General features: G+C 47.5%; 1 protein-coding gene across 4 annotated transcripts in view; it reads right to left on the bottom strand.

The window, feature by feature from the left end:
* Positions 1 to 22,269, bottom strand: part of SPECC1 (sperm antigen with calponin homology and coiled-coil domains 1) — a 174,298-nt gene that overhangs the window by 97,361 nt on the left and 54,668 nt on the right. Inside the window, exon 1 of one of the 4 annotated variants that reach the window (XM_089772145.1) lies at positions 5,360 to 7,106. The exons of the other annotated variants lie outside the window; for them this stretch is intronic. Coding sequence (XP_089628271.1) covers positions 5,360 to 5,399 — 40 coding nt within the window. The 5' untranslated portion in view covers positions 5,400 to 7,106. Of the gene's footprint in view, positions 1 to 5,359; positions 7,107 to 22,269 lie in introns of those variants that run through there. 4 annotated transcript variants of the gene reach the window in all.

Genomic DNA, 22,269 nt, shown 5'->3' on the forward strand with positions numbered 1-22,269 from the left:
ACGATAACATAGGCTCTGTGGATATGGGGAAGTCAATGGATGTGATATACCTTGACTTCAGCAAAGCTTTTGATACGGTCTCCCACAATATTCTTGCCAACAAGTTAAGGGAGTATGGATTGGATAAATGGACTGTAAGGGGGACAGAAAGCTGACTAGATTGTTGGGCCCAACGCGTAGCGATTAATGGCTCAATGTCTGATTGGCGGTCGGTTCAAGTGAAGTGCCCCAAGGATGGATTCTAGGGCCAGTTTTATTCAACATCTTCATTAATGACCTGGATGAGGGGATGGATTGCATGTTTGCAGATGACACTAAGCTGGGGAAGAGGTAGATACATTAGAGGGAAGGAATAGGGTCCAGAGTGACCTAGACAGATTAGAGGATTGTGCCAAAAGAAATCTGATGAGGTTCAACAAGGACAAGTGCAGAGTCTGCACTTGGGATGGAAGAATCCCAAGCATTGTTACAGGCTGGGGACCGACTGGCTAGGTAGCAGTGCAGCAGAAAAGGACCTGGGGATTACAGTGGATGAGAAGCAGGAGAGGAGTCAACAGTGTGCCCTTGTAGCCAAGAAAGCTAATGGCATATTATGGTGCATTAGGAGGAGCATTGCCAGCAGATCCAGAGAAGTGATTATTCCCCTTTATTCGGCACCAGTGAGGCCACATCTGGAGTATTGCGTCGAATTCTGAGTCTCCTACTACAGAAAGGATATGGATACATTGGAGAGGGTCCAGCGGAGGGCAACCAGAATGATTAGGGGGCTGGAGCACTTGACCTATGAGGAGAGGCTGAGGGATTTGGGCTTATTTAGTCTGCAGAAGAGAAGAGTGAGGGGGGTTTGATAGCAGCCTTCAACCTCCTGAAGGGAGGTCCCAAACAGCATGGAGAGAGGCTGTTCTCAGTAGTGACGGATGGCAGAACAAGGAGCGATGGTCTCAAGTTGCAGTGGGGGACGTCTGGGTTGGATATCAGGAAAAACTATTTCATTAAGAGGGTGGGGAAGCCCTGGGATGGGTTCCCTAGGGAGGGGGTGGAATCTCCATCCCTAGAGGTTTTTAAGTCTCCACTTGACAAAGCCCTGGCTGGGATGATTGAGTTGGGGTTGGTCCTGTTTTGGGTAGAAGGCTGGACTTAATGACCCCCTGAGGTCTCTTCCCACCCTGGGATTTGATGATTCTACTATATGTGTCAGCCTTTGTAGAATAATTTATTGAGGAGACCAGGTCTGGTGCAACTTTGGTCACATCTCAAACATGTACCACGGGGTTGGCCCCAACTGACCTCAAAAGAGGCCAAATTAAAAACAGAAATACAGATTACTCTCCTGAGAAAAGGCTGGGTAAGGCTGATGTAACAAGCTGCTGATTAATACTCCGCAGATTGTAAATGGGCAAAAGCAGCTCATGTGAGGTAGGGAGGTAAAATCCCATGTAGTTAGTTAGCCAGCTAAACTTAACGTTTAACCGGTTAACGGGGGGTGGGCGGGGAGGCCGTTCCAGCCCGCTGAGCTGGAGTGGCTCTCCCGCCCACCACGGCCGGGCTGGAGCCGCCCCCATGCTTCCAATCCCGTGCTGGGCTACTGCCCCTTCTCCCACCCCCGGCTGCCTCTTCTGGCCCCTGCCCCGTGTGAGGCTGCAGACACCCAGCCCTCGCAGGCTGAGAGCCAGCAGCCTGGGCCATGGGTCGGGGGCTGCTCCTAGGTAACCGGTTACCCATTCACTGTGAGAAAGAGGTGACTACAGAATAAACGTGTCCACCAACGGATGTGGTTTGCTGGTTCCACTGGGAATCAGCAGACATTGCCTAAAGCTCACCATTTGAGCCCGACTCTCGGATGCAGCTTGCTGTTGCTATTTGCACTCAAACTACTAGTGTGAGTCATTAATTTGGTTGCTCCCCTATCCCCTTTCAAATTCATCTGTTCTCTTGGGCTCTTATTTGGCAGAGGCGATATGCTGACACATCACAGAGCTCAAATGAAAAGCTTCCCAAGTTAACAAGGGGAATGTGGGAGAAACAAAGGAAACAGGGCCTTGGAGGAGGATTCTGAAGAAGATAGAAAGCAAGAAATGCATTAACAAAGGAAATTAATCGCCATAAATATGTCTATAGTGTCTTTTATCTTGAAAGATCCCAAATGCTTCATGAGCTAAACACAACACATACACAGAGGAATCCCTTCCTCCATCATGAAGGGTAGCCAGCTGTGGGGTGGGACGGAGCGGATGTTTAAAAGGGCACCACAATGCTACCCAAGAGTATCCTCTTACATTTGGTATTCTTATCCAAGCCAATTAAACAATGAGCAAGATCCCAACAAAGAAAACCCGTAACCTTTGGATAACCTCATGGGTCACCTCTTTCCAAACAGATATTAACATTTCTGTTGAAGTCTGCCGTTTTCGAGCCATTTTTCCACCTACTCCCAATGATCTTAATCCTGAAATTGTTTGCACATTTGAAGAGGATAAATAGAAAACACAATCTCACACAGCGGTGACAGATCTCTTCAAAGAACTACAGAACGCCTGCTTAGAACCCCAGGCTGCCTAACCAGCTAGAGATAAACAAGGAGTGAGGTAGTATCTTTTATTGGACCAACCTCTGCTGGTGACAAGCACAGATTGGAAGAAGAGTTATATGTTGATCCAAAGCTTGTCTCTCTCACCAACAGAAGTTGGCCCAATAAAGATATAATTACTCTGTGTCTCTCATACCTTGGGACCAGTACAGCTACAAAACTGTATATAACTAGCTATTGGTAATCCCCAAGGGGTATTTGAGGGCTCCCCTTGCTACGTACGATAAGATGGCATGACATTGCACTCCTTCGCACAATTCTCATGAAGATCTCCAACTATTTCCTATGTGATGTGGCCTCATTGTACACGTCACCACCACATTGAATGCTGCCCTGGCCCTTGGGGACGCAATCCTGCTGAACAGCAATGACACCTTTGAATTCTATCGAGCTCTTCATTCTAGGAACTCCACGGCTACGTCTACACTGGCATGATCTTGTGCAAAAACTCTTTAGTGCAAGAGTTCTTGCATTGAAGTAGTTGCGCAAGAGACCGTCTACTCTGGCATGTGCTTTTGCGCAAGAGCATCCTTGCCAGTGTAGATGCTCTCGTGCGCAAAAAAGCCATTTTAACCATAGGGAGACAGCCAGAGTCACTCAGATGGTCCCCACCAGGCCTGCACATGGTGCAGTGCTTGGCACTGCTTTTTAGTCTCACCTCTGAGGCTAGGTACAGCCTCCCTGACATGCTGGAGCAGTGCTAGACAGAGGCTCCACATCCCTGTCTCACAGCATCTCACTCCCACTTGGACACAGCAGGAGGCGTATTCTAGAGTTTGGCATTTAAGGTTTGGTGGTGTACCTGGGCGTCCCTTCTCCCTTGGGCTCTGCGTACATTACAGCCCAAACTGGATTAGCAGCAACCATATTTAAACCATATTTAAACATAATACAGGACTATGTAGCACTTTAAAGACTAACAAGGTGGTTTATTAGGTGATGAGCTTTCGTAGGCCAGACCCACTTCCTCAGATCAAATAGTGGAAGAAAATAGTCACAACCTAATAGCCTTTTATGGTTGGGGTTATTTTTCCTGATGTGCATTACTTTACACTTATCCACATTAAATTTCATTTGCCATTTTGTTGCCCAATCACTCAGTTTGGTGAGATCTTCTTAGAGTCCCTCACAGTCTGCTTCTGTCTTGACGATCCTAAACAGTTTGGTATCATCTGCAAACTTTACCACCTCACTGCTTACCCCTTTCTCCAGATCATTTATGAATAAATTGAAAAGGATTGGTCCCAGGACTGACCCTTGGGGGACCAGGACTGACCCTTGGGGGACCAGGACTGACCCTTGGGGGACACCACTAGTTACCCCTCTCCATTCTGAAAATTTACCATTTATTCCTACCCTTTGTTTCTTGTCTTTTAACCAGTTCTCAATACATGAAAGGACCTTCCCTCTTATCCCATCTACCACTCTTGCTTGAAATATATATTCTTATGCAGTCATGCTATTGCCCTGCAAATGTCCATGGCTGAAGCAGAATTGAAGCAGAGGGTTAAAATACGGTACACTCCAATTTACACCATACGAACGGATTTTAATCTTGTTGAAGAATGGGGTTGTAACATAAAACACCTACAGCATGGCTTGAAACTAAAGTTTCTAAGCCATGGAGGGGCCTTAGATGCTCATTTCTGATTTGTTTTAATGTCAGCTGGCTATTCAAATCCCTTGAGTGTCTGAACATTTCAGTCAGTTTCCTGGAGCCCTTCTCTCCCACCCACCCCTTTGACTTTCAGCACTCCTCCTCTCCCAGTTGCAGTGAGTAACACATGCTTCACTTCAGTGGGACTTGTAAATCTTGTAATAGGGCATTTCAGGGGCAGGGCCTGGGTGTAGGCAGCCATAAAGCTTTCCATTTCCCTGGGGCATCATTTCTTCTGGTGACTGACTATTGGCAGATCATCTCTTCATTAGACTGGTTATTAACACACTGCTAGCAAGTTCTACCCAAACGCAGCGCTAGTGTCCAATGACAGGTCTAGCCTGCAAGATTTTAGGTTCCAACAGGTGACACCAGGAAGTGTTGATTCCACACCCCACTCCAGATCACCTACATGATGTTTACAGTCCAAATGGCAAGCTCCCATGTCTACTTTGCAGCTCTCCCACGGTCTCTGAAGGGTCTCAACAGAATGATGGGAATAAACGCCCCGTGACAAGAGAGACACGCAGCAAGTTATCTGCTGGGTGATCTTTCTGCCCCTGCCGAGGCTCTAAAACTCAAAGGGGACCCAAGCTAAAGACAAAATGCAGAGCTCGGGGCCTCCAGTTCTGCCCTCAGGAGGCGCCCCAGAGGCAAGCAGGGTGACCCAGAGGGCAGGCTTACCGCTCAGCATAGTAGACTGCCCCACTGTTTAGCACCCCAGCCATGTGCGCTTGGAGTGGGGAGCGAAATGACCTGCCAACAGAGCCCCCCTCCCATCAGCCCTGCAAGCTCCGCACGCCAAGCTGCGCTTCGGAGGGGCTCGTCCCAAAGCGCCCTGTGCAGCCCGAGCAGGGAGCGACAGCTCCCGCTGCGCACCCCCAGAGCCAGGGTCCCGCCCCGCGGACTCCGGCCGGCTCGCTCCTCGGAGCAGCGAAGGGCTGCTCGGGCAAGTCCGTCGGGCGCTGGGAACGCGCTGGGCCGGCGCGCGAGGGCAGCCCCCGCGGAACAGCTGGCCTGTCTGGGGGTCCCGGGGCCGCCGCCTGCACGCCAGCGGCTCCCTCCGCGCGGTCCCGCACCGAGCCCCAGCCCAGCGTGAGCGGAGCCGCACAGACCTGGCTCCAGCTCCTCCGGTCTCCCCGGCTGGTTGCCCATCTTCAGCGGACTGCCGGGACTCCTGGCCGCGGCTCTCTGGGTCGCCTGCCCCGCATCAGAAGCGCAGCCACGTTCCGAGGGGGCGGCGGCTCCTGGCACCGGGACCAGCCCCGGCCCTCCTACCTCATTATGCACCGAGGGCCGGGCCGGGCCGGGCGGCCGCTGCTGCGAGCGAGGCAGAGGCGACTCGGCGGGCAGCGGAAGCCGCACACAGGCAGCAGGAGCAAACTGCAGGCAACGGGCGGAAAGGCCAGGGCTGGGCAAAGCGCATTTCCAAAGGGCTCCTAGTGGCCGCGCTAACCCTCCCCCGCCCCCGCAAGTCAGAGGCGGCGGGCGGGGCCGGCCCCAGGCGGGCTCGCCGGGTGCCGCACGCTGCGGCAGAGACAGGATGCGCCAGGGATCGGCTTGGCCCGGCTCCCCCGGGCTGAGAAATGCTCCCCACGCAACCAGCCGGGCACGCAGGCTGTTTAGCAGAAGTAGCGAACACGCTGTAAGGCGGCGGGGTCCAACCGTTCTCCCATTTGTGGGCCCCAACCAATTTGAAATGGAGGGGCCGGACTCTCAGGCCACAGCCCACAGGTTTAGGGACGACACCCCTCCCGCGCGGTCCTGGAGTCTTTCATGAAAGGTTATGCCCAGTGCTGAAACCCCAGAGTGCTCCAACCACAACTGGCAATCCTACCAAGGGACGGCTCAAAGCAGAGGGAAGAGCTTAACTCCATGGCTTTGTCTTTGCTAGACACGACCAATGGTGAGCCACAGACCCCCTGGATTTATGGCTTATCACAACCTGTAAGGCACTAACACGCTGTGGCCTGGACTGCAGAGGTGTTAATGGGCCACTCTGCCTTGGGAGCCCCTTACAACTCATGCTAAAGAGCCTGTCCCAGCTTGCATTATGGTGGGATCGCCCTGCCCAGCCCTGAAGAAGAGTTCTGTGCAGCTCCAGGCCTATTTCTCTCATCAGCAGAAGCTGGGCCCAAAGATGGGACCTCACCCACCTTGTCTCTTTAATATCCTGGGGCTGACCCAGCTACAACTGCACTGCACACACTGCATCAGAAAGAACATCTGATGCCAGACTAGAATACAACACTGAGCTCTGAGGAACACAGCGAGCCCCCGTGAAGTTAGTGGGATCACAACACCTGCAGCCAAAGCTTTTCTTAAAACTGCCCTGAATTTCGTGGGAGGATTACAGCTTGCATTTTCCAGAGCAGCTCAAGCTGAACCGTCGCCTGAAACACAAGAGGAAATTCAGAATGGACGCTGCCATCCCATCCCCAGCCTTTTATGCCTACATGTGGGAGTGTGAACAATTTGCCACGAGTCTGTGCCAAGACTGAAGTTCCTCCTAAGCGGCCGTACAGCTTCCCATTAAGCCCCACTCAGGGGTTCAGGGCTGCAACGGGAGTGATCTCTCTCTCCAGGCCTTGGGGCCACAGCACAAAGCTGCCACAACTGGCAGAGGGGCACCCCTCTCTGCCTGCCTCACGTTGAGCTGCTGGCACCAGTAGCAGGGAGTCCAGTACTGAACTGCTGCTGCGGCAGAGGGAAAGGGGTCCCTCCTTTCTGTTCCCATGTAAGGCCAACTTCCTGTCCCACCTTAAGACCCCTCCCAACCCTGAGCACCCGCCTGCACCCCAAAGCCTACACCTCCAGCCCAGAGACTGTACCCCATCCTGCAAACCAATCCCAGCCCTGAGTCCCTCCCCAAACCTGGAGCCCTCTCCTGTACCCCAAAGTCTGCATCCTCAGCCCCACTCCAGAGCCTGCACCCCCAGCCAGAGCCCTCACACTTCTGCACCCTAACCCTCTTCTGCAGGCCTAAACGCCCCCTCCCCCCGCACTCAGAACCCCTTTGCTTCCCCCCCCCCCCCGCCACATGAATTTTGATATGTGCACCAATACAAAAGTGATGTGTCGCACATCACCTCCACATTGGTGCACATAAGAAAATTCATTCCATTCAGGAATGGTAGAGAGAACAGTGTCTGAGAGCCCCTTAAAATCTTATCCTGTTGGGGTGAGCTATGTGCCAGTCCTTACTTTGACTGTCCTTGCTCTTGACAGATGAAGTTAAAATGCTTAAGGTTATTTGATGCAGCTGTTTATATTTAATTGTCCAATTGAGAAGATGCCTTGAATACCAGATAAGCCATGTATGTTCTGCTAAAAGGGATGATTTGCAATGATGCAAGGTCTATTTATGATGATTTACAATGATAAATCCAACCAGTGAAATCAGGTCAGTTAGGACTAATTCCCAGCTCAGTGCGAATGGAGGCTGGCAAAAGATAAATGCAAGTGATATCTGTGGGAATCTCATGGAATATTTCTTTGGATTGACATCACATGTTTGTTATTTTCCTCCTTCACTGACCTTGTTTACTCTCATGTCCATGTTTAAACTGATCCCATCAGACAACATGTTAAACTGCCATTTAATAAAGTTTAGCCAAAGACTTGATTAATACTTTTTAAAGGGGGAAACAAATAGCTCTGCATGATAGAGCAGGAGATATCCCTCAGCTGGCCAGCAGGGAGCACAGTCTCCAGGACCTGCCCATTTCTTGGTCTCTAGACTGAAATTACAAACCGGGATACAAATTGTAATGGTAGTTTGTGTGTTTTGATCACCTACATACTGGAAACTAGCCTGGGTCCCACCAATCTCATTTCCATCTTTCTCCCTCTCACGATTTCTACCATGTCATGGGGCAACACCTTTTGCTCACTCCCAAACTGGGGTGGCTTTGAACCAGTGCCTAAAGGTGAAAACCTCTAGGCTACATCTATACTGCAGGCTTCTTGCGCAAAAACTTGCAGAGCGTCTACACTTCATGCGCATTCTTGCGCAAGTAAGGAACAGAGGACTTCTTGCGCAAGAGTTATTCCTCTCCCCACGAGGAATAAGCCTTCTTGCACAAGAGGGCAGTGTGGACGGGCAACAGGGGTTTCTTCTTGCGCAAGAAACCCCTATGGGAAAAAGCACAGGTGCTCTGATGGCTATGCTGTGAATGGCTATCAGAGCTTTCTTGCACAAGAGGGTCTCTGGAGTGTGGACGCTCTCTTGAGCAAAAGCGCATTGCTTTTGCGATGAGCTTTGAGGTGTAAATGTGCTCTTGGGCAAGAAGTTTTTGCACAAAAACTCTTAAACAAAAGGCTTCTTGTGCAAGAAGCATATAGTGTAGATGTAGCCCCATAGCCTGTTAATGATATCTTAGTCTCCCACCCAGTCCTTTTTCACAGTCCTGGTTTTATTCTGAATCTGAATTCACTAGCAGTAGAATCTAGACCATCTTAGCTGAGGCCCCTCACCAGCCCTGGAATCCAAACATATTAGCTGAGGCCCTACATAATAATCTGACTCCTCCAGAATTACATTTGGAATCTGGTTTATTTTTCTGCCACTCCAGAAGTACGTATTTTGTTACATTGGTAGGCAGCAAGGTAACCTCAGCTGGAAAGTTCTGCTAACCAAATACAAACTACTAGGGACTTACAAACTGCATCTCATACTAGACCTCATGTGTAAAAGTAGTAATTTAATTTCAATCCGCACCTAGGCACACACCGTCACTTCATATTTCCTCTGGGACAAGTCTGCTTATGTGTATTCTAGCAACAGTTAAACTCTTTGTGGCGGGGTTGACAGACCGCCACGGTGCCCCCTGCTGGTCACACTGTGAATTAGCTCAGTTTGTCCGCATGTACCCCTTCTGGACGGTGTCTCGCCTGTTGTCGCTCTGCCCTTTTGCTTATGTGACGTAGTGGGGGTACCTGGCTGGTTTCTATGCTGCTGGCTCTGGGGTAACCCCCACTGGCTGCCGTGGGTACCACGACCCAGCAAAACAGGATGAGTCACTATGCAAACCAGTGGCCAGACACCCCCTATGGAGAGGAACAAAGGAAGGTGGAATGCTGCCCTGGCTGGGGGGCAGGGCTGGAAGAGGGTTAGTGAGTGGCTGGCTGGAAGCATGGAGGAGACAGCCCAGGGAAAGGGACTGGAGTTTAGGGGCCCAGTCTCCCCCATCTCAAGGGGGCCTGAGGCATCCTAGCCCAGCTCTGTGACCAGATTACATCTATGCTGTGCTGTATCCTGGAGAGGCAATAAACTTCCTCTATTCCACCGGCTGGTGCAGTCTGTTTGTGCCATTTCGGGGTGCAGGAGACGGGGGAACCCCATCGCGCCGTCACAGCTTAGCACCTGAATCACTCCCTGGACTGAGGAATTCTCTTCAGGACATTGCCCACTACTCCGGAGATATCAGCAGTCCTCAGTTCTTACACCTGCCACCATGGCCAACTGCAGCCCTAATGTGCAGCCCCTTGCCTCAGGTCTGTATAGGCCACGCCCCTTGGTAGCGAGGTATGGTGCAAGGAGGGGGACCCAGGTCCACCTGCTACTCTCTGGTGCCAGTCAGCTGGATGGCGATGGAATGCTAACATAGTGAATGCTAGTGGAAATGGGGCAGGTTTAGACGTTAAAATAAAAAAAGAACAAGTTAAAAATTACTTAGAAAAGTTAGATGTCTGCAGGTCACCAGAGCCTGACAAAATGCATCCTAGAATACTCAAAGAGCTGATAGAGGAGGGATCTGAGCCTTTAGCTATCATCTTTGAAAAATCATGGAAGACAAGAGAGATTCCAGAAGTCTAGAAATGGGCAAATCTAGTGCCCAGCTATAAAAAGAGAAATAAGAACAACCCAGGAAACTACAGACCGGTCAGTTTAACTTCTGTGCCAGGGAAGATAATGGAGCAAGTAATTAAGGAATTCATCTGCAACCATCTGGAAGATAATAAGGTGATAGGTAAGAGCCAGCATGGATTTGTAAAGAATAAATCATGTCAAACCAATCTAATAGCTTTCTTTAATAGGCTATTAAGCCTTGTGGATAAGGGAGAAGCGGTGGATGTGGTATACCTAGACTTTAGTAAGGCATTTGACATAGTTTCACATGACTTTCTTATCAATAAACTAGGGAAATACAACCTAGATGGGGCTACTATAAGATGGGTGCATAACTGGCTGAATAGCCATTCTCAGAGGATATGTCTACACTACAAAGTTAATTCAAACTAACAACCATTAGTTCGAATGAACTTTAATAGGGGCTACACATACAAACCGCTAGTTCGAATTTAAATTGAACTAGCGAAGCACTTAATTTGAACTAGGTAAACCTTATTCTATGAGGAGTAATTAAGTAGTTCGAATTAAGGGCTGTGTAGCCACTTAATTCGAACTAGTTGGAGTCTAGCCCTTCCCAGGTTGCCCTGGTGGCCACTCTGGGCCAAACCAGGGAAACTCTTCTACCTCCCTCCCGGTCCTGGAGCCCTTAAAGGGGCACAGTCTGGCTACAGTGCTTGTGCCAGTTGCAAGCCTGCCAGCACCCAGCCAGCAGACCCTGCACCTGGCACGGCATGAGTCAGCCACCCGCTGCCACCCAGCCCTCCGCCTGATCCCAGGACCAGGCTGGCGGCTCCGAGGAGCCTGCCCGGGGCTGTAAAAGATGGGCACCTGCCTGGTCTAGTGCGGAGATCGTGGACCTCATCAAAGTTTGGGGGGAGGCCTCCAACGTCCACAATCTCCGCACTAGGCACAGGAATGCAGCCATCTAGGGCAGGATAGCTGCCAGCCTGGCCACCAAAGGCCACATGCGATCCCAGGAGCAGGTCTGCATGAAAATCAAGTTGTTCCAGTGAGACCCCCGACCCTGAGCTTAGAACATAAGAACATAAGAATGGCCGTACTAGGTCAGACCAAAGGTCCATCTAGCCCAGTAGCCTGTCTGCTGACAGCGGCCAACACCAGGTACCCCAGAGAGGATGGACCGAAGACAATGACCAAGCGATTTGTCTCGTGCCATCCATCTCCAGCCTTCTACAAACAGAGGCCACGGACACCATTCCTACTCCCTGGCTAATAGCACTCCATGGATGCAACCTCCATGAATTTATCTAACTTCTCTTTAAACTCTGTTATGGTTCTAGACTTCACAGCCTCCTCTGGCAAGGAGTTCCACTGTTGACTATGCGCTGTGTGAAGAAGAACTTTCGCTTATTAGTTTTAAACCTGCTGCCCATTAATTTCATTTGGTGTCCTCTAGTCCTTATATTATGGGAACTAATGAATAACTTTACTTTATTCGCCCTCTCCACACCACTCATGATTTTATAGACCTCTATCATATTCCCCCTCAGTCTCCTCTTTTCTAAGCTGAAAAAGTCCCAGTCTCTTTAGCCTCTCTTCATATGGGACCTGTTCCAAACCCCTAATCATTTTAATTGCCCTTTTCTGAACCTTTTCCAAGGCCAAAATATCTTTTTTGAGGTGAGGAGACCATATCTGTACACAGTACTGAAAATATGGCGTACCATAGTTTTATATTTCCCCTCCTTCTTCCCCTGGCTTTTCCCTTTCAGCTCCCTCCTCCCAGTTTTCCCCCTCCCCTCTCCCATCCTCTCTCTTCCCCACTCCCACCTCCTTTTCCCAGTCTCCCCAGAGGTTAATCCCCCCCCCAGTTTTGTTAAATAAAGAGAGTTTCTATTTTTGAACACACATGTCCTTTATTTTTTACATCAGGAAGTGGGGGTAGGGAGGGGTAATTGGAAGGAGGTGAGGGAGGAATGGGGCACGAGCTCCCGATGGGGAGGACTGGGCTGGCTCTGCGGGCTACTCGGGGTGGAAGCTTTCCTGCAGGGCCTCCTGGATCCTGACAGCCCCCAGATTGACCCCCCTGGATGGCAGCCTGCGGCAAGTGCAGCCGGGCTGATGGCCGAGTGCCGTGATGTGCCGAGTGTGGGCACGCAGGGCACTCCAAGACAGGACTGCTTTGCTGACCCTCATCGAGTTAGACAAGCAAGTGAGGAACCCTGAGAACTGTCTGTCCGGGGTGGGGGTCGGGTCCCTTTAAGCACAGCCCTCGGCTAGCCTGAGACAGCAGCTCCACGCTCTAAGTCCTAACCTGAGAGACACAAGAGATACACAGATACATGCTTAAGAAGAATAGAACTGAGATTCTCCCACTGTTCAGGCCAATAGTGGGCAACCTGCGGGCTGTGCATCCCGTTTCTGCCCCCTGCACGTTCCACAGTGTCCCAGTGCCTGAGAGGCCCGAGGGAAGGGGGCAGAGAGGCAATGCATGGGCCACAGGTTGTCCACCACAGGATTGCAATCAGGCGGCCCATCAAGATGAAGGACGGCCACTCATGCAGCCCATTCGCTAGTCTTGGTTGCCCATCACTGGTTTAGTGCCTGTTCTAAGCCAGGTACCAGTCATATTTAAACATCCTTATCAAACAAGTCTCAACTAACCAGTTTGTTAACCTGTCCTCAGACTAAGTTGGCAGGGTAAAGAGCTGGACACTGCTTGCTACAGGCTTCCTTGCTATATTGCAGACAGACTGTTTATTACAGCATATACTTGAAAGACAAAGATCAGCACCAGACTTTCCATTACAGGAAGCCACAGGCATGCCCGTTGCTCAGCCAGCACAGACAGTATCTGAGGGGACTTGGGTCCCAGGTACCCTACACCTGGACACAGGCCTTTGTATGAATTTTGGGCATAGTTAAAACACAGTCAGGACTCATTTGCATTGTAAGTAAGACTGGGCCATGCTTTCACTCTGCCCAGGAACATGTGTACCGGTATGTTATCTGGGAAGCAAATATCACCCTACAGACCTGGGAAACAAATCTTTTAGAAACCTTCTTAAAAACTCTGAAGGTTTGGTGGGTTAGACACCTGTCCTAACCTGCAATCAGTTCTCGCCAAGGTCCAGGCTTGAATGGTCTCGGATGGGGTGGTATTTCAGTACCACTGGGGCAAGGAGATATTACTTTACAGCAGACCTCACTATGAATTCTGTTGGGGGTTTTCCCCAACAGGAAATAATATTGACCAGAGGGATTGCATCAATCAACACAACCTCTTGGATCAATAAGTCTTGTCATTGAGCAGTTCAGGCCTCTGCTTCTCACTCGTCATATGAAAGAACGGGGGTAGTGTGCCCTGGCTAGTAAAGTAGAGCAGAGTATGCCGCTGGCAATATGAATAGAAGGTAACTGAGGAGTCCTAACCCCCCCCCTGAAATCTAACGTTTCAGAGGGTCGAGGCTGGAGACCAAGCACCCTTAGTTTGACAGTGATGTGCAATATGTAGATAGACTGGTTCTAACATCCTGATGGGGCATGTGAAATGAAACAAGCAGTGGCAACGCAAGCCCACAGCAAGGGGTGAGCTGTGGAGATTTAGATGCAGCCACCACACACAGAAATAATGGAGACAACAAGGGCACTATTTACAGGCGCTTGCAGCTCAGACCATGGATAGTAAAGAAAAGGAGCTGTCTGTAGACCAAGGAGTAGCTGCCAGCATGATGAATGGGTGGCAATTTGTATTGTTCTTCCATGAGGGGAATGTGGCTAGATCCCGGAGGGGGTGATTAATCTTCTACACATGTAACCTTTCCCCAAGTACTAAAATTAGATAAGTTAATCAATTATATCAACAATTTCACATTGATACAGTTATCTATGAAATAGAGAAGAGGATTCTTCCTAGGGACCACATAGACTAAATCAAGCACTCCCCACAACCCAGTAGCTATTCAGTCTCTCATTAACAGGGGTAGAGATGTAAAGGGAAAATGGCTTTTTACAGGGCGAAGAAAGTGTGCAGACTCCCTTAGGGTACAGCTACACTAGCTCGTTAGTTCGAGCTAGGTAGGGTAATGAGGGCAAGCGGAGTTGCAAATGAAGCCCGGGATTCATTTGCATGTTCCCGGGCGCCGCCATTTTTAAATCCCCCTTAGTCCGAACTCTGTGCTCGCAGTACACGCGGCAAGGACTAGATAGTTCGAATTAAAGATCCTAATTCAAACTACTGTTACTCCTCATTCCGTGGGCACGGAGTTCGGACTAAGGGGGATTTAAAAATGGCGGTGCCCGGGAACATGCAAATGAAGCCCAGGATATTTAAATCCCGGGCTTCATTTGTAACTCCGCTTGCCCTCATTACCCTACCTAGCTCGAACTAATGAGCTAGTGTAGACGTACCCCTAGAGTCTCTGAGAGCTTATTTCCAGGTACTTCTCCTCCTACCCCAGGATACGCTGGCAAATGCAATTCATAGGCAGAGAAAATAATCGGCATCAATGTGGGTTGTGAAAGCTTAAGCAGAAACTAGAGGAGGAAAAACGTTCTGACAGAAAGACACAAAACCACATGCAACAGCCTGAGTCACGTAGCTGGGGGACAGGTATCCAGATTACAAAACCATCTTCACAGCTGGCACAAATGGGTTGGCAGATGCTACTCAGAGTCCAAGGACTGAGTCAGTCCTGGACACTGATCCCACCCTTTTCATCTTTCAGATATGGGCCCTCCTGGGCAATGCTGAGGCACACTGACTGGACCCATGAGGGAGTCAAACTACCAATGCCTGTGCTGTACTCGTGGTGTGACTACACTGCGTCTTTCACCAGCGCTGGATATTTCCTCAGGGAGGGAGACTAGTTCACAAACGTGCATGTCTGTATCAAAGAAGCAGCGACTCGCAGCAACAAACCACAGCATGGGCCCTACAGTCTTCACTGCAACCCAGAACTAGGCAAATCTGGTGTTTTCCAAGTTACAAAATAAATCTTTGGGTCCTGAACACTTGTTGCGGCTGTGATCAAATTCATGGAACCAAACTGAAGCCTTCCAGGAATTCACCTGTAAAGTTTCAGTCAATCCTCTCCCATTAGACTAAAGCATTAAGGGCCTCTGAAAAGTGGTTGGAAAACTAGCCTGAAGAATGCTTTGCACCATCCTGCTCTGCACACTTCGGGTACATCTACACTTGCACCTTATTCGAACTAGGAATGCAAAAAATGTAGGTGACCGAAATTGCTAATGAAGCGGGGATTTAAATATCCCACACTTTATTAGCATAATCTCACCTGCGCGCTATTCTGATTGCCATCTGATTCGAACCAGGAAGTGCGCTCCGGGCCGCATTAGTTTGAATCAAACCCCGGGGTTGGAACTCAAAAAATACTCCTCCATTTTCTGAGGAGTAACGTTAGTTCGAACCAAGGGGTTGGATCAGAAGTGCACTTCCTGGTTCGAATCAGCTGGCGATGGGAATAGCGCATGGGCAAGATTATGCTAATGAAGTGCGGGATATTTAAATCCCCACTTCATTAGCAATTTCGGTTGCCTACATTTGCATCCCTAGTTCGAACTAGGGTGCAAGTGTAGACATACCCTTGGTAGGCCACGGGAACTTTGACTTTCTCTCTCATTCTCCAAGCGCAAACACCCTGGCACCTTGACAAGCCAGGCTGGTTGTGATACCTGTAGGCCTGGAGTTTTAGTCTTAAGAATCGTTTCTCCTCAAATTAGCTGGAGACTGGAAAAGAAACAAAAACAAACCAAGGCATTGTGGTATTCTAGGGAGCATCCCACGTTCCCCTTCTGTTTAGCTGATGTCTCTAACCGGGCTGCTATGATCTTTGCTGGCATGTTTGCAGCTGTAATGGATCTTCTCTATTTGTATTAGCTTGAGCCAATTAACTGTCACCATATTTAGAGAGTCAAGTCATTAAGGTTCTTAAGGGTTAGCATTTCAGTATCTCCTCCACACACTTGAATCCTTTTAACTGGCTCAGAGCCCAGTGGGCAAATATGTGCCAACAAAATAGTTCCCAAGGAAATACACAGCAGAGGGAGAAATGCTCTTTCATTTCAGGAGGCAAAGCATTAAAACATTAATATACTGTAAATATATTAAAGCAGATCTGAATTGCTTAACTGCCACACTACAGCAGAGCAGCAACGAAGTGAACAAAAGAGGGCCCAACAAGAAACAAAGTTCAACACATGGCAGCTCCTTCATGTCAATTGCTAGGAGTTGACTCCAGACAGCCACGGATGTGCCTCGGAGAGATTGGGCATGCCGTTTAGCCACAACAGAGTCAGTTCTCAGAGAGCCTGCCACAGAGTCACTAACATGCATTGCACTAATTCTGTTCCCGCGGATTTCACTTATGCAAGAATGCTAGTTACCAGGAGCTCACTAAATGGATCCTAGCTGGGACAACAAAAGTGGTACTTGCACTGCATGCCACCTCCAGAGGGGAGTCTAGCAGTAGATTCTCTTATCTTAGGGAACATAGGGAATGAGACCTAGGTCCTAAAATGTTATCTTGAGAATTGGGTTTCATGACATTAGGCCTGTTGGCCTTTATGCATTTGGAAACGAGGAGGCTGCAACTAGCATCAGATTTAATTCCTCACTCGAGTAGCTCAAAATATCTACCAAAAACAACCCACTTCAAGACAAGTGGACAGGCCAAGGAAGAAAAACACCTGGAAATTCAACATTTCACTTTATGGAACTGGATGCAAATAATGCCATCTATTAACTTTGCTCCATGCTTACACCAGAGCTGAATATATGAGTCCAAATACTGAGACTAAGACAAAGGATAAAAACAAGAGAAAGGTGGCAAAGAGGGGACTCAAAGGGATATGCCATATTTCAGCTGCTGTCTGTGCAGTATATGAATTGCAGTCAGTGTTGAAGGCAGAGCATTTTCTACACCAGTCCAATTAAATGATTTTTTCTGTGTGGGCTTTAACTTCTGTTTATCTCCCTTTTGCAGATGAACTGTGTAAAAGTGTGAACTGAAACAAGAACTGTTACTTTATGGATCATGAGGCAAAAAAGAGAGCTTAAAGTTGGCTCCTAAACATCTCGCCCCCCACCTTTTAAAATGTTTGGCTTTGAAATTAGATTAAATCATGCCCAGAAAATCAGAGGTGAAAACATACAGCTAAGCCTTAAACATTGTACTTTGTCTTCATTGGTGTCTGTCAATGCGAGCATTCAGAGCTATATATAACAGTATGACTATGTGCCTACATATTAGCATATGCCCCGTGTCAGGGAGTGGAGCAATAGGTGCAGCTACATGTTCAATAAATTATTTAGAGATTTTCTACCTTGAAAGCTCCACAGGCATTCTTTGTTACTGCCTTGGTATTCCGTTTCCAGAGCTAGAGCCTCCTTTTCTCCGGGAAAGACTGCTATGGTATGAGACTTACCAATACCATCTATGGCAGATGGCAGAATCCAGCTGCATTTCCAGATGAAGCTTTCTAGCATATTTATTGTCCCAAGGAAATCACAAATGGGATCAGTCATTTGGTTTCTAGTGAGGTCTTGTCACGTAACAGCACACACCAATGTCATTCCTTCCCCTCACATGCCCCAGTCTGTCTTTTACAGGGGAAAAATAGATGGCAACTTCATGGAATTCAAGGTGCATCAACCCAGCTGCAGACCCAGAGCAGCCTTTGATGTGACAGATCACAAGAAACAGATACTGTCAAAACTTGATACATGGTGGGGAAAAGGGCCTTAAGCTTAACCACAACCTGCCTTTCAAAGAGAATCACTTTCTTTTTTCAGCTCTAATTGGGGCCCATTAGCATTTTATGAAAAATTAATTGCCAGTTAGATTTATCAAGGCGTTTTTAAAGCCATTTATTTAAAAATAATTGTTTTGAAGCATCTGACCATTAAGAAAAGAGTTCTCATCCAGCTCGGCTTCACATTAGCACACAGTCACGGCCCTTTGGGAACCTCCCATTTTGAGTACTCGTGTGTTTGAAAGGAAAAAGTTTCCTGGATGGGTTAACAAAGGAAATGGGACAAATCATCAGCCAATAGTGTGTGATTCCTCTTAATGCTAATCCTCTGTGAGCCCTTCTGGTCCGGGTTTCCCAGGGGATAGCACACGTTAAACCTAATATCCTTTCTCACAGCACTAGGGAAAGTGAGGGAAGAGGCCCAGGTCACCTTCATGGAGCCAGACTACACTTCTTCTGGAGACCAGCAGCACTACCAACACAGAAAAGCACTAAGCAGACACATCTGGGAGGAAAAGCAGTTTACAAAAAAGGTGTGTCCCAGTGTTATTTATTTAGCAAGTTAATAAATCCCTGCCAGGTAAACATGAAAACCTAAGCACTCATTGCAATAACTGGCCTTTGTTTCATGGAATACAAGCCTCAGATCTTTCTCTTATGGGGGTGTTAACACAGTACGGAACAAGCATCATTAAGACACACTTTTACTTCCAGTGGAAATGAGAGAATCAGAGAGCTCTTAGGAAGGACCACTGGTGTAATGATTGGTGCCCACAGTTCCACTGGCCCTGTTTAGGAAGGACAACCCTTTTTTAACCAAATATTTACTCAACTGGAAGGCAACTTTGGCAAGCTGGCAGGAATCTGAGTGGTACACTAAATTTGCACAAAAAGGATCAAATTGCAGCCTCTCTCTTAAACAACAGTACGTGCTCAGGCCAAAATGGAGTGCTTGTTGCGTGCTGAGTCAGTCAACACGGTGATTATAAGATGGCTGCAGGCCACACTGTAGAACTCTGTGGGTTACACCTGGCCCGTGAGCCCTACTTTGACCATCACTGGCTACCCCAATTTTTTTTTATGCAACAAAAGGTGTCTAAAGAAAAGAAAAAAGAAAAAAAACCTTGACAGTGGTGTGGGATGGAAGCATAAAGCCTTCATCTTCCTAACTACCCTGCCTGATGTTCTTCCTTACAAGTTACCTCTTAATAGAGTGAGGTCATTTAAACATAATTTATTATGCATCTTCATTTACTGTGCTAACAATGTAGCTAACAATATGCTTCATTTACTGTGGCCACAAAAGCTCATGATACCATCTACATGTTTTGTTAGTCTATAAAGTGCTACCAGACTTTTTGTTGTTTTTTAAGTTTATCCTGTACAGACTAACTTGGCTACCCCCTGAAGCCAATGTAGCATCCTGTCACTGATACTTCTGCCCAAGTGACCTTTCAGTTGGATGTAGGACATGTGGAAGATAATTTAAACTCTTAATTTTCTTAGGATAAACTTAAAAAACAACAAATGGTCTGGTAGCACTTTATAGACCAACAAAACATGTAGATGGTCTGATGAGCTTTCGTGGGCACAGCCCACTTCTTCAGACGACCGGAGTTTGGCATCTGGCAGTTCAGTCATTCTCAATAGCCCAGTATTGGCCAATCACACAGTTGAGTCAATGTTATTTGACACTTAGTCAGGGCCAGTTAGTGACCCATAACTGCAGTACTGCTGTGTTACAAGCCATGATCCCAAAGATGCTGTGCCCATGAAGAATTTGCCCTGTGTTGGACTTGAAATATTTGGTAAGAGGTTTTATCAAGTTTGTAAAAGGAAAATCACAAGTATTTGTAAGATTAAGATTGTGTATTTATGATAGACTATTACTGTTAAAGTACAAGTAAAGCCCTGATTTTCAAACATCTGACTGCTAATGCTAACAAATAGTGCTTAATATATCCGTTCCTTTCCATTCTAATTGCAGTAATGTTCACTGACAATAGAAATTCTGGCCTTCTGTTTAATTTTTCAATAGTTTTAAGTGAATAGTGAAATTGCTAGTGAGGAGCGTAGCTCTGCAAAGTTAAAATTGAGAAAGACAGACCTTTGTTCTTCCATGCTGGAAGAGAGACTTGTTGGGCTGGCCACTATCTCAATAGAAGGTGAAATAGCTTCAGAGCTTTGTCTCAAACAACTTATTGCCCATTTTGCACAAGCATGAAAAGCAAAGTTCTAAACGTTTACAACATAACTGATGGCCCAGTACAAAAGGGTTACAACTCAAAATCAGACTTCATTCAGTAGCAAGGAACAAAGGTTTTCATAGCTTCCCAAAAATCAGTTACTTCGGAAGGAAGACAATTGCAATCTGAAATGCAACTGTTTATAGCACTGACCAGAAACACTGTACAATTCAAAATGGTTCAAACTTTAAATGATCAGCTCCTGTGTTAGGATTAATGAAAAGTAGAAAAAATAAAAATATTTATTTTTATTTTTACATAGTTCATTTTGGATGCCAAATAAGTAAAGGTAAAATTCCATTCTAGACTTCTCAGTTTTCTCTTTATTGAAAGTGGGAGTTGAGGGCTCACCAAAGTCATACTTTGCATAGGGTGCCAAAACTCCTTGGGCCAGCCCTGGCCTTAAATATATTTATACGCTGATATGGTCTCTGAACATTGTAGTTCATCAAATTGGCAGGCAGGCATAGATAGCAATGTGCTTGTTCTGTTGCCCTCATTGAGAGGTTGTGCTCATTACTGCTTCTTTGGTTTTTAAGAAATAAAAACATATAGCCAAAAATGTGGGATCAAAGGGAGCGCAGACGCCAGCCAGCTCCTGGGGTAATATCTCACAGGAGATGAAAGGGCTGGTTCAAAAAGACAATTTTGAAGCCTGTAAAGATGAGACAGATGGGTTTGTTTCCATACAAGTATATTTTAGTCTCTGGTGGCTGCGTAGAAAGGAGAATGAAGTCTTTTGGATTTCCTGTTCCCTTACTGAGGGCCACCTATGTTCTCCTGAAAGTCTTCTAAGCAGTAACCATTCCTATCTATTTATTATAGGGTCAAAATATGGCTGTCTTCTGCATGGTGGCTGAGGAGAGAAGAGGGGACTGGGAAGTCTTTTCCCTTCCCCAAACACTCCCATTCATGTGGAAGCCATAATGTGCTGCTGCCTAAATACCCTGACCACAAACAGGGAGGGGCAGATGGCACGGCCAGCAGTACTGAGTACCCCAGAGGAGGCATGCACTGTGTGGAGTGCATGCTGCTACCCCTGTTCTGTACTAGTAAGGGCAACCCTCACGCTCAATGTTCCTGGTCAGACAAACCTTAGTGGGGAAACAAAGAGTTATACTGAAAAACTGACATCTTTTTTAGGTGAGGTGAATAGCTCTGTATAGGTTCAGGCCTCACCCATGAACACACAAATAAGCCAGCAGAAAATAAAATAAAATAAAATAAAATAAACCTACCCTGTTATTTACATGGGGAGGGTAATTGGTGCTGAACACTGCAGCTTACGGAACTTGATATCAGTAAGTATCACACAGATCTCTCCATCACGCCAAGAGCTTTCAGCTCAGCTCTGCACATGCCCAGCCTCGTCACACTCCCTACTTTCATCTGGCTTCTCTCACTCAGCACAGACCGAAATACAGACAAGATGACATTTAGAAAGATGAGTGTTTCAGTTGATGAACCAGCCAGGTAATAGCTTCTGCTGCTGGAAATACCGCAGGGGAGTAAACCAGAGAAAGGAAACTAAACAGCTCTTTGGAGAATGTACAACAGGATTCCAGAAAGTTTATAAATTGGGATTCTGCAGAAAGCTACAGGGAACTGATAGTCAAGATTTCCACTGATTTGCTGTGTAACTTTGAGCAAGTCACAGCACCTTCTGTGCCTACATTTCTCCATTTGTACAGTGAGATTAACGTGACACTCCTTCAAGGTAAGTAAATGACAGGCTGTGTCTACACTAGCACATACGTCAGCAAAACTTGCATCTCCTGGGTGTGACACCTCTCTCCCCAGCCAACATAAGTTTTGCCAGCATACGCGCTCCTGTGCACAGAGCTGTGTTGTAGATGTTACCACTGCTTGTTGAGCTGGCTTTATTATATCAACAGGCAAGTTCTCTCCCATCAACATAACATGGCTACACACGTGCTTTTACAGTGGCATAGTTGTATTAGCACAGCTGTGGCACTGTAAGCGTGTAAGTGCAGAGACAGCCTTAGTATGTAAAGTGCTTTGAGCGCTTCAGATGGGCATGGGCAGAATATATGGTTATTATTCAGTTTCATTTGTAAACCTAAAAACTTGATGTTTCGGGAGAGGCTGACCTTCCTGGAACCCTAAGACCCAAGGATTTACCAGTTTGGGTAAATACCTAGGTAGCTACTCCTTTGAAGCCAATTTATTT

This window comes from Pelodiscus sinensis, chromosome 21 (assembly GCF_052426305.1).
Source record: "Pelodiscus sinensis isolate ZL-2025 chromosome 21, ASM5242630v1, whole genome shotgun sequence".
Taxonomy (NCBI): domain Eukaryota; kingdom Metazoa; phylum Chordata; order Testudines; family Trionychidae; genus Pelodiscus; species Pelodiscus sinensis.